Raw genomic sequence first — 13,349 nt, 5'->3', positions numbered from 1 at the left:
CAGGGTTGGTAAGAGGATTCACCAGAAACAGAGTGGGGTGTAGAACAGGCAGACTGATGAAGTACATTGCTGAGGGGAGCAGCAGGCGGGTCAGGAGAGGTCTGCCACACCATGTGGTCTCCTCGGGGCAGGCGGAAGTGGCTTTAGCTTCTCAGTGCAGTGCTTTAACCCGCTGCGCCATCAGGGAGGGCCTGATTTACATTTTAATAGATTGTTTTAGTGGACTTTGACTTGCTTAGTGAAGCTGATCCATCAAAAATATTTTTCTTGCCAAAGGTGACAAAGTACAAATTGAAGAATTTGCAAAAGTGGTAAAGGATATGTGTGATACCTCAAGGTTAGAAGGTAAGTAGTAGATTATTTGTGACTATTAAATTTAATGGATGCTTTTAGTTTTTAAAAGTGCTTCTGGTTCTGCTATTTTGGGAAAACATGTTGGCACTGATCTGCTTATAAGGCAGACAAAACTGATTTTGATGAAAAGTTGGTGACTTCCACAATAAATCTGTTTAAATTCTTTCATCCCTTTTTTGTTTCTGGGGCCTTATGAAAAGTTAACACTGGCTTTTAAAAAATTTTCCATATATGAAAATTCTTTATTTAAAGCTTAGACTTTAGAACCTCACTCCTACAGAGGCTTCTAGATTACAGAATTTCTCATGACTCTTGTGCTGCTTTCTAAATAGACATTCTTCATCTTCCCCATCTAAATGTTTTGTTATAGAGTGACCATGGCATTTTGGTAACCCGGGTTTCTTATAATTTTTGTTTAAAAGCTAAAATCATAAACTAAAACTAATGAAGATAGTTTATTTGAATAGCCATTTAAATGGCCATTTGCTCAGTGAGCACTCTCAGAAGAATAACAACACATTTAACTGTTCAGAAAAACAAATGTATAGTCATTCCAATGTGCAAAGAAGTTGATAAAATACTTTTCAGGTTTTCAATACCCCATCTACCCTGGCATATGATATTCCTACCATTAGAGTTTTCTCTTTTGGTTAAGAGAAGTGCTTAATATTTCCCTGTTAGGAGTATAACAAACCAGGAGAGAAAATAACAATAATAATGAACAGCTATATACCAGAGACATTTTATGGGGGTTGAGTGGGGAATGGGATCAAAAACAGTGGGGGGAGGGAAATGCACTGGACTATGGTGATGGCACATGGGTGATCTGGTGATGGGAAGCCCACGGGGATTACAATTGAGATGGAAAAATGCACAAAATAATCGATAAATAAACTATTATATTAATTATTTAAAAAATTTAACATACAATTTTAGTACTCTGTATGTATTTTTTAGTGTTTATGTGCTACTGTTACTACAATGCATGTTTTAAATTATCCAGATATTAAAAACTACCTAAATGTGATAAAAAATCATAATTCCCTGTTAATATATAAATGTTACCTTAGTCATGTAAAATTACCATCAACACAGCATCATAGTTAGATTAGTAATGAGGTAAAACTCAATACATAGAAAAGAGCATGCATGGCTCTGAAGAATGATAGATGTGGTGTGTGATTCTTTGACTTGCCAGCTGAGTGACCTCTTTAGGCCATTCTGTTTTCCTCATCTTTAAAAATTAGGAAACTAAGGACATGTTTCTCACAAAGTCCACAGGATCAGCTGCAAAAACACATACAAAGTTTTTAATCTAGTTATCAGGCACATATTATGTGCTAAGTAAATGGCAAAGTTCAGAAAAACTGGTATTTAAGACAGGTAACTTTTCATGCAGAGGAAGGAAAAAAATGAAATTAAACTGCGAAAAAGAACAGATATAGGTTAGGTATAGGAATTTGGTTGCAGTGTTTTGGGGGATGGCATTGAAGTCTTCCAGCTAGGGCAATATAAAGTAGTGACCACAGGGGAGAGTTAGGAAGGATCACTTGAGAAGGAAAGAGTTCGCATAGCAAGAATGAGCCTGCTATCTTTAGAAAAGCCTGCTTGTAGAGTGGCTATCATACAAGAACTTGATTTTCAGAATGTTTCCTCCATTACTGACTGATAAGACTAGTTCACTGTTCCTAGACTATTTGTTGGAAAATTTGGAGGGACCTAGAAAATAGGCATGGTTTGAATTGAGTTAGATGCTTTCCTTCAACATATAGACATATAGCTTTAAGGACTTGTGGTCATTATTTGATCTGATGCTTTTAAAAGTTTAAAGGCTGGACATGCAGTTCTAGGGAATGATGACGATTAAGATCATCTTCACTGGTATAAATGACCTTAAAAAAGGTGTTCTGAGACCAGACTTATCTTTATTGTACTGAATGGAGATGAAATGGGGTTGAGGGAGGATGATGATCGAAGTGTCCAGATCCTCAGAGGATGTGAAAGAGTGATCAGACAGTAACAGATGGTAATGTCAGGAGGGTGTCATAGTTGAATCCTAGGCCTGAGCCTTAAAGGGATGGGATAGGTTTTGACTGACAATAGAACTATAACACCCTGACTATAGCAGCAGAATCTAGAAGACTTGTTCCGTTTCCTTGTCCTAGTGTGGGGACAAGCTAGGGAGGAGCTTGTGAAGAGATGGTTTTGCAGGAAACAATATGTATTTTTTAAAGATTTATTTATTTATGCATACAGAGCTGGGGTACAGGCCAGAGGTACAGGGTTGGTAAGAGGATTCACCAGAAACAGAGTGGGGTGTAGAACAGGCATACTGATGAAGTACATTGCTGAGGGGAGCAGCAGGCGGGTCAGGGGACGATTGAACTCATGCTGAAGTAGCTTTAGCTTCTCAGTGCTGTGCTTTAACTTGCTGCACCACAAGGAGAGCCCACAATATGTATTTTTTACAGATTTATTTGTTTATGCACACAGAACTGGGGTACAGACCAGAGGTGCAGGGGCGGTGAGAGGATTCACCAGAGACAGAGTGGGGAGTAGAACAGGCAGATTGACTGAAATACACTGCTGAGGGGAGCAGCGAATGGGGTCAGGAGAGGTCTGCCGTGCCAGGGTGGGGATCCAACTCATGCTGAAGTGGCTTTATCTTCTTAGTGCTGTGCTTTACCCTGCTGCGCCACCAGGGAGGGCCCGGAAACAATATACATATATTTTTTTATTTAAAGATATTTTTATTGCAGTAACACTGATTTATGACATTATATAATTTTCAGGTATACAGTATTATAATCCAACATCTCTATGCCCTATATTATGATCATCACTGAAAGTTTAGATTCTATCCATCACCTTGTAATTGATCCCTTTTATTCATTTCATCTACCCCACCACCCACTTCTCCTTTTGTAACCACCAATTTTTTTCTCTCCATATATAAGGATTTGTTTTTGTTTTATTTGTTCATTTGACTTGTTTCTTATGTTCCCTGGATCTGAAAGCATGTGTTTATTCTCTCTCAGACTCCTTTCACTAAGCATAATCCCCTAGACATCCATTCATCCATCCATGTTGTGACAAATGGAAGATTTCATCGTTTGATATATAGATATGAAATATATATCATGTCTTCTTTATCTAGTTATCCATTGGTAACACTTAAGTTGCCAGAAACAATATTTTAAAGGAAAAACCAAATTTTAGTCAAGACAGAAGCAGAACTGATACAGGTTTTCAGGCACCCGCAAAGCACAGGGTGCCATCTACAGCTGCCTCCCAAAGACGCAACGATTGCTGTTTGCAGCTGGTTCATGTTGGTAACTATAATAATAATAAGTGTTTTACTACTACATAACATTTGTTAAGCCAATAGTATAAGTCCAATATTATTCTGTTTTTCTGTATTATCATATTTATGCTCCATGTTAATGTTGTGAGTAGATTTCATTATCATCTCTTACTAGGTGTGAGACTCAAATTGGACTTCATAGTAAGATCACAGAGTAGTAGCTTGCTGTAGGTCACAGGTCTTGGGGGCTAGATTGGAATGCAGACCTGTCAGACTTGATCCTGCCTCCTTTGAATGATCTGGGAACAAAGCAAAATTCCAGATAATGGGTTATGTTTCAGTTTTGGTAGAATTGAGAAGGAGAGGAGAATGAGTCCTTGTGATATCCATTTCATATTTTATATTTTTCTTGATTCTAAAATTAACCTCAATAAGAATGAGTTAATTTTTTGCTACCATAAGTGATTAATGGAAATATAGCTACTTGGTACAACTGCAGTGAAAATTTCACCTATATCAATTACTTTTGTTATGCCAATTTATAATAGTATCTGTAAAACATGACAGACTAAGAAATAGTTGTATATTGTGCTGCTGGAGTAGAATCTCCTGAGGGCTGGATTCTTCACTGAGTTTCTTATTCCACCATGTGGGATGTGATAGAAGCCATGGCTGCCACCGACAAATGCATTTAGTAATGGCTACTGTCGTTTTTTTAAATCAGAGGCTAGCTCAATTACCAAGTAACTTTTTTCTATTTCTAGAATTAAAGGAAGTTGTCTCAGCTTTTGATTTGCTTGAAGGTGACATGATAGCTGGGAGGAACTTGGAAGGTTTTCTAAGAAATATTGGGATTAAGTCACCTAAAGAAGAGGCAGAGAAAATTCTTCAATCAGATTTTGTTTCTGGTAAGTATTTATATATTACGGTCTGGGTTTTTGCTTTTTTGTTGTTTTTAGTAGGTAAGTGTGCAAGGTCTTTGTTCAAGCCAATGGGATTTCTTTGTGGAGCAAATATCTATAGGTTATTGCTTATGTTCTTGTAAACATTATCTCCCAAGTAAGTCTTAATTTTCTCCTAGGCAGTTATGAGATGTCTGCAGAGCAAGCAGGTTGGAATTTTGTGGGGATTTCAGTTGTTGGCATCTTTGGGAATTCAGGTCCTGTGACTAGAAACTCTAACTTTGCCCCTTTAACAGAGTGAAGTTATTGGTCCTTACACTTATCTTGGTATATTGGTTCCCTTACAGATAGAATCAAAACTGGTTTATAAACTTGTAGGGCTATTGCTTAATGGATAAAAATGAGCTCAAGGTGACTTATAAAGTGTTCAAGAAATATGAGTTGTATGCTGATTTTTATTTTGATACTAGCTGTTTAATACTACCTTGTCCAGGAGTTCTTGTCTGTGAACTTTCTCTTTTTCTTACAGAAGACAGCATGATTAATGTTAAAGACTGTGTGAAGGCTTTGAGAGACATGGAGAAATTTTCCAATTATATTGGTAAGAGTTTATGGTTGAACTTGAATCTTTTTTGTCATCTGTCCCAAATGTTTGTTTCATCTGTATTTCAACGCTCCCAGTTATGGTGAGCTTTACTACATTTTTTTTTTCTTTTAAGAATTGTGCATTTGTGATTAAAATGATTAGAAAAATCATAAGTTTGTGCTCTTTTCCTGAAATTAAAATGCCCTTATTATATGCTAATAATAATTTTTGAAATACTATAAAAATTTATTGACCAGGAATGTGCGAAATACAAAGTACATCTCTCTGCAGATGTCACTTAGTGTTTGATATACTTTGAAGCTTTTTAAAAAATTATATCTGTGAACATATGTTTTGTCTGGTTATTTAAAAATTAGGCTACTATGTCCATAATATCCTACAATTACTTTAAAAAATTAACTTGTTTCTGTTCCATTAGGTAATATAAGCTACCTCATTCTTTTTAAGGACTACATAATATTCTGTGATAGGGATGGACTATAGCTTTATCTACAACTCTTTTGATGAATATTTAGGGGTAATCTTTTACCCCTAAATTTAGTTTGTAATCTTTCACTATTGCAAACACTCTGATGAACATGCATGTATATATATACATCTATATCTTTGTGCACATGTACACAACATTTTCCTGTAGGATAAATTCGGTGGAAGTCAAACGGCTAGACTAAAAGATATACATTTCTAAGGCGTTAACAGCTACTACCTAATTACTCGCCTAAAGTGTTGTAAGAATTCATACTTTGACACTTGGTAATGTTTATTGAAAATTATAATGATGAAAACATTTTTATTGATTTAAAATATGTTTCTTTAGTAGTGAGTTAACATATTTTCATTTTGTGAATGTGCTCTAGTGATGCCTTAAAGGTTGTCTTTTTCATATGAATTTGTAAGTATATAAAAATATTTTATATATTAAAGGTACTAATATTTTATCTATTGCACGACCTTTCTAGTTTATTATTCATCTTTGACTTTATTTTTGATATATTTGCCCTTTTTTGACATCTTCTGTCTTATTTTGCCAGTTATGGTAACTTTTATTCTCCTAGGAAATTTTTAATTTTAGAATATTAGTACAGTCCTATGTACTGATAATTTGATTCTTTTGTATCTAGTTATTTTCTTTTTTTGAATATATATACAAATATCTATATCCCCTTTTTTTGTTTTTAACAAACATTTATTTCTCTTTGAAGCACTAATTCTTACATTTACCGTTAGTATTTGTTTATAATTATAAATTAACTTCTGCTTTTATCTTCGTAAAATTCCTTTCTATTCCCTTTTGCCCATTTTTGTAGTTTTAAAAATTACTTGAATTATTAATTTACTTTATTTTGGTGGGAATTAAATATATTTAATGCTTTCTTTTTCATTTTTGTGAAACTGGTTCGGTTAACAGTCGGTTAACAAATAATTGTTATTGTTGTTTTTTTTTAAATATTTCCATTTGTATTTTTATGTTCTCTTTGATATTATAGTTCTTTAAAATAAAACTTTAAGTTTCAGAGAAATTTGAATTTCATTACCTTCTCTATTTTTAATCTTCTGATCAGAGGATGAGGTCAGTAGTCGAGGATTTGATAACTTCCTAGTGCAGTAGATGTGGAGTTTCTTCAATTTTTATATATTCATTTAAAAAATAAATTAGTGGGTTTCAGGAATAGATTAATGTAATGTATACTCAATCCATTGTCTTGTCAATCAATCCTTGTAAGTTTTTTGAGGCAGTCTGTTCCATAATTTTGAATAGCTATGAAAGTAGGCAATTATTCCACAGATTTTGCTTAGCAATTCCATCCCTGAGCCATGTTTAACATTTGGGATCTTGCAGCAGGAGATGTGAGGATACATATATTTTCTTTCCTTCTCATGGAGTCATCTTTTCTTTAGACTCAAATTTCCCTTCAACTCATGTGATCTGATTTTGAACTATGTTAACTCGCTGTGTCATAGAACAAGATACTGTATTGATTTTTACTTCTACATTAGCTATTTTAAAGTAATTATCCATTTCTTTTAATGAATCCTGAGGGACGACTTTTTAAAAATAAATATTTTAGAAATGTGAAATTTTCTTTTTAAAACTAGCAGAGATCGAGCATGAATTTCCTAATCTGAATAGTTAATGTTAATTTGCTAATCATGATAGATTATGATGCTTCTCTAAATTGGGTGAAATTAGCTGAAAAGAGCAAAGGGCATAGGGAAGGCTTTGGGCTTGAGAGCCATTATAAAGAATTAAGGGTAATTTACTAAAATGGTGAGCTTATTAATAGGAAAACTAGAGACACTTAGATACATTTTTGTTTGCAGAGGAACAGCTCATAAAGGATATTTAACAACATATTTTTAAGGATAAAAATAAGGAACTATAGAAAACTAGGAGTGGAGAATAGGCTGCTTGACTTACTTAAACAGCCAGCTATGGCTAATGACTGCCATTTTGGACAGTGAAAATCTAGAAGAGCCCATCAGTTTTGTTATTTTGTTCCACAACTTTAGGTCCTAGGGACTGAATTTCATGTTGTATGTATATTCTCTGTAGCATTGAATGAAGCCATGAAAACACTGGACTACATGAAAGAAAGTAACCAGTCTGACAAGCACCAGTATTTAGATGTACAAGAAAACACCAATAAAATTAATTCCATTGATCATACTCTTCAAGAAAAACTGGATGATTCCTCAATTCAGGGTGAGTTGGTTAAATAAGAGCTTATAATAAAACTTTCTGCTAGATTTTTATCCAAGTGGTCAAATTATTTCACCAAATACAAATTCCTAAATAATACCAAAACTATAGATCAAATTTAGGGATAAAAGGTTTTAAGGCCCTTTGAGAAGCGCAAGTTATTGTTGAAAAATTAGGCTCACATGTTTGCCTTTATAACACTCTATAGAGCATTGAGTTGCTGTTTACAGAGAATTTACTTCACCAATCTATACTCTCATCTGGGATATACCCAAATGGATTTTGCCCATATTTAGAAATTAATTTCCTGTCTTTAAATTTAGCTTCAGCTAAAAAGTAAAATCAAATTTGCATCACAGCGGACAATTGGCAAAGTCCAAAGGCAGCTTTGGTGGTTAAAAGTGATGAAGGTGTATAGCTGGACATCGTGATGAGAGGCTAGTCATGCTGCTTAGTATCCTCCAGGGTACAGGGTGGTAATTCCGCCCCCAAATAATTATCTGGTCCTAATGTTAACTATGCTGAGGTTGAGGAAGCTGTCTTAGAGTTCGCTTATAAAAGTTCCCAGTCCACTAACATGTTTCATCTATGCAAAAGGAAAGATTTTATTTTTATTACTTGTATCTAAAATAAATCTCTGTACTAATTTGCATTTCTGGTAGGAGGTGTGAGAGATGAAAGAGGGAACTACCACTTATCTTCAGGAAAGAGACTGGGATTAGACAGATAATACAAAGGTTGAGAAACAGATATAGAAAAGGACAGTTCAGACTACCCTCATAAGGAGAAAGGAAGTATCAGTGGCACTAGAAACTCTGCCACATTTAAGGCCCTGTTGGAGGATGACAAATCCATGGAGGAGTCAAAGAATAAGAGTGTGAAGAGAGAATAAAGTTCTGGAAACCAGAGGAAGATTTTTGAGACGGGAATGGTCATCAGTGATAAATGTTATTGAGAGTTGAAGTATTTAATCACATTATTCATTGGTTTCCTTTCATACTAGGTTGAGCTATTACCCATGGTGTAATTTCTTTAAATCTGCAGATTTTAGGAAAGAAGCTTTAACTTCAAATCTGAAATTGCCAAAAGCTGATGGTAAGAACGTTATATATTAATGAGAAAAATGTAACTCATAAAAGTTATTTTTACATTCCTTATGAAAGTTTTGTTCTTTATTGTCAAGTACTAGTTGTATAAGTTTCTAGTCCATTCTGCCCACTCCATAGTGAGTTTTTCCCAAAATAGTAATTTGATCATGTTACCTCAACCTATTAATAACACTTTAAATATTTTCCATCCTAGTTAGTTAGCATAAAGATCAAACTCTTGCTCCCCCTATCTCACTGTCATAACTTTGTACCATTAGCTTTGCTTTTTGTATTTCAACTATATAGACATCCTTTCAAGTTTCAGATAAACTATTTTCCTTCTGCCACGAGGTTTTTGCATATTATATTCCCTGGAATATTCTTCCCTGGCCCTTTCTGTCTAATTAATGCTAACTCATCTTTCAGATGAGGGTCTGGTTTGTCAGAGAAGCCTATCATTATCTGCTAGTCTAGGTCAGTTTCCTTTTGTGATACTCTCATATTAACCATATCTATTGTAGCTCTCATTTCATATTGTAAATATTCATTCATAGTTTTGATTATTTGATTAATGTTTCTTTTTCTACTTGTTTAGATGTGACCTCGGGCAAAGGGCCATGATGCCACTTGACTGACTGTTGTTTCTCTAGATCCTAGCACAATACTGTCTAGCAGCTTCTCAGAAATAGCTAATAGTAATATTAAGACTTACAGTATTTATTTTACCAGGCGTTGTCCCAAACCTTTTTTTTTTTGTTATCTCATAAAGTGGTAAATAGGCAGTGAATGAATGAATGAGTCTTTAGACTTATTTCTTAATGCTTCTATGTTTGTGTTTATTCTGTAGCCGTAGTATTTGATATGTTTTAATTAACTCTATTTCTTCTGGTTCTATGCCTTTGCATGTGTTGTTTGCCTTGTGAATATTTCCTTACCAAACTCAGCACATACATCACTTCCCACCCAGTAACATTTGCCAGAGTGATTATTCATTAAATCAGTGCTTTCATAATACCTTGTGCACATTTTTCTGATAGTAACAACTATACAATATATTGTCATTTTTTAATAGACATTATAGATTCAGCCCCTGTCCTCAAGGAATTTACAAGAGACTCTTTGATAAGAGCATTTTTATTTCATGTTCTAATAGGTGTAAAATAAATGTTAGTAGAATGAATGTAGGATTAGTACAGTATAATGATACCTTTTTCTTCAAGTGACCTCCATGAAGACTTAGGTCTGAGGGTTGTAATGCAACAATTTTTGGACTATGGAATATACAACAATTTTATTTTGAGGGAGACATGGAGTGTGAAATGATGACGAAATGCACACCTAATAATGTTCATGTTTTATATTTTAAATTGGCCTGGCATCCTCAGGGTTGCTCTTTTAGGTTGTATGGGTTATGCCTTACACAAAGTGGAGGTTGAAGAGCAGTTCTCAGCCTCGAGCCCTAGCAGCAGACTGCAGCCCCCAGAGCAAGGTGCTTTTTAAAAGTGAATACATACAAAGGGGGTGTGTGCTTTTGATTCACACAAAACAATGTGAACTTGGCCCTGGGATCAGAAGCTTCAATCTCAAAATTTCGTCTTCATTTATCTCACCAGGTGGTAGAAATCTTTAGATCTACTGGGCATAACTAAGGAGGGTTTACAGCTCATTTAGTATTTTATTTATGAATGGATTCAGATAACCCACCACATTGTCTTTGCCAAAAATTTTTGGTTTTCAAATGCTGCTTGAAATAAGTGGTTGTTGGTTACAAATAGAACATGTTTGGCTTTTTTTTTTCCCCAGCAGATATTTGGTTAAAATAAATATTTAATTTGAGAGGTTATAGTGGAATGCGGACAAACATTTTTGCATTTTTAAGAACAGTAATATTTTGTATATATTTATCATTGTAGATGTTAGGGAAGCTGCTTATATCTTGTCACATGCCAGTAAAGGCAAGATTGGCATACCTACCTTGGAGCATGCCCTGGAAGCTTTGAATGTTAATTTAGCTGAAGAGGACTTCAGGGAAGCTCTTAAATATTGTAACGTCAGTGGTGAGCATCTTTTTGACTAGAGATTGCTTTCATTTCCCCCTCTATGTGGGAAGCAGTCTTAGAGACCAGATGTGAGGGTAAGATGCTAATGGCAGTCATACTGGATACTTGGCTTGACACAAAATAATATCAAAGCACATTATGGATGTAAATATTTATTGGCATTGCTATTGTGAGTCGTGCTGCCATGAACATGGTGCACTCACATCCTTTCAAATCTAGATAAAGTCAAGTCAGCAGCTATAGAAGTGAGGCTATCAGAGTGGGAGCATGAGGAGAGAGGAGCAAAATGACAGTGGTGAGGAGGACTGTGGGTAGGATGGTACCTACCATAAAAGGGGAAATCCTGTACCTCCAGATCACAAGCAACATTGTAAATCTATGTTGCCTCAATTAAAAATATATTTATCAGTCATATTTAATTATCCATTCTCATTTGGGTACTGTATAGGCTTATTTAGAAAATTACCATTCATTACTTAAAGCATGGGTGGGAAAGTACCAAACATCATCTAATAAAACAATTCAGAATGTTAACAGTTTCATTTTGATATGTAATCTTTCTTCCAAGGAGATTCAATTTCCCTTTAGAGTGCATGTCCCATTTTGTTTTTTAACCCAAGGAAATCCCTGAAGGCGCTCTGTATTTTAAAAGAACAATTATGTAATTTTGGACTTTGCCTCCAAGTGGCCCATACTTACTTTTGTTTTCCATCATGGGCTTTAAGTAATATGGATTTGATTTCCTATCTTCGACACATTCACTCTTAAAAAAATAAAATCAAATCAAGTTGATCAATTTCATTGGTTTTAGGTGGCCTTTTATTTTGCACTTACCTTATTAACTAGTTTGTTTTTTCCATGAACCCCATGAGTTCTGGGTTTGAGAGTGTCTCTCCAGCAGTTTGGTTAGTATTGCCAAGCACTACAGATTATTATTGACTTGGATCAATTTTTACTTCTTGAATTGGGGTACTCATAGTGGCAGTATAAATATAGAATCCAAACCAGTAAGAAGTGACTTTGTGATCCTGACAAATTAAATAATCTCTCATTGCTTCATATTTTAGAAATAGGCAAAGTAAGGGTTTGTGTACCATAGAATGATTGTCAAAATGACATGAGATAATAAATGTAAAGCACCATAAAATGATGCTTAGTAGATACAAAGAATGCAAAGGTTACTTAACTTCTTACTTTTGAATAAGAACTCAAATAATGTCAGTTACTTGTGTTATTAACCTCTCAATGGGTGTGGAAAATATGAAAGGTTTTATTGAAATAGTTTCAATCATTTGAGACAGACATAAATTAGAATGGAATTCTATATAACATTGTAAATCAGAGACTTTACTTCATGTGTCTATTCAGCATCAGGTTTCTAACATTAGTGTGTTTAATTTTGACCTTCCAGATAATAATGAGGTGGATTTAAAAGATTTCTTAAGTGGAATTAAGGAGAATCCACATATCAAAGATTCCACAGGTAAGTGAATACTTCAAAAGAAAGTTACTGAAAAATAATAATGGCAAATGACATAAAAATCACTATATGGATTTTCAGTTTTTAATTTGTAGTCTCTCTGGATTAAAAAAGGGATTTTAAACAGTTTATGAGGTATAAATAATACAAGAATATAAAAATAAGTAAACAAAATGAGTCAGTTATAATAAGAGGGAACAGAATGGTAGACTTGAAGAAGATTCAGTCAGTACCTTTGCTGTTATACAGTCCTTTCTCAAGAAGAGTTGAAATTTCCTTCATTTAATGGTCTCTAAGAATTAAATCAGGCCTGGAAATTGGGTCCTGCATGGGTACTCTTCTTGTGCCATTAAAGCAGGTCTCTAGAGTATTCAGATGTAGCCAGCTGGACTGATCATTTTAATTTATAGAAATCTCAACTTCAACTAAATTCCCACAAAATTCCTGTAGTATTAATCCTTGTATCATTCTTATTACCATATAATCTCTGTTGCTTCACCATATCATTTCCACTGCTACGTAAATATTATTGATTAACTTCTGTCTCTGATGTTCCTGTCATTCTCTTTGAAATTATGGGCACTATTTCAACATCAATATCTTTTCTTAACTCTAAACCCCCAAGTCTAAACACAAAACACCTACCTGAGAACTTTTCACATATGGAACTTCCCTACTAATGATGTATTTCTAAATGCTTTGGTTAAAAACATAGAAAGGGGCCCTCCCTGGTGGTGCAGCGGGTTAAAGCACTGCACTAAGAAGCTTAAACTGCATGAGTTCGATCCCCACCTGCTCCGGAGGTGACCACATGGCGCGGCAGACCTCTCCTGACCAGCCCGCTGCTCCCCTC

The 13,349-nt window shown here is 34.8% G+C and overlaps 1 protein-coding gene across 1 annotated transcript in view; it reads left to right on the top strand.

Annotated features, from left to right (window-relative positions):
- EFCAB13 (EF-hand calcium binding domain 13) overlaps positions 1-13,349 on the top strand; it is a 49,670-nt gene that overhangs the window by 34,555 nt on the left and 1,766 nt on the right. Inside the window, exons 13-18 of the mRNA XM_004684046.2 lie at positions 277-345; positions 4,423-4,566; positions 5,090-5,161; positions 8,913-8,963; positions 10,870-11,013; positions 12,428-12,499. Of these exons, the coding sequence (XP_004684103.1) occupies positions 277-345; positions 4,423-4,566; positions 5,090-5,161; positions 8,913-8,963; positions 10,870-11,013; positions 12,428-12,499 (552 nt within the window). The remainder of the gene's footprint in view (positions 1-276; positions 346-4,422; positions 4,567-5,089; positions 5,162-8,912; positions 8,964-10,869; positions 11,014-12,427; positions 12,500-13,349) is intronic.

This window comes from Condylura cristata, unplaced genomic scaffold, assembly GCF_000260355.1.
Source record: "Condylura cristata isolate star-nosed mole 26May11 unplaced genomic scaffold, ConCri1.0 scaffold00017, whole genome shotgun sequence".
Taxonomy (NCBI): Eukaryota; Metazoa; Chordata; class Mammalia; order Eulipotyphla; family Talpidae; genus Condylura; species Condylura cristata.
The sequence above is the reverse complement of the archived record's forward strand: the minus strand, read 5'-3'. Positions and strand labels throughout refer to the sequence as shown.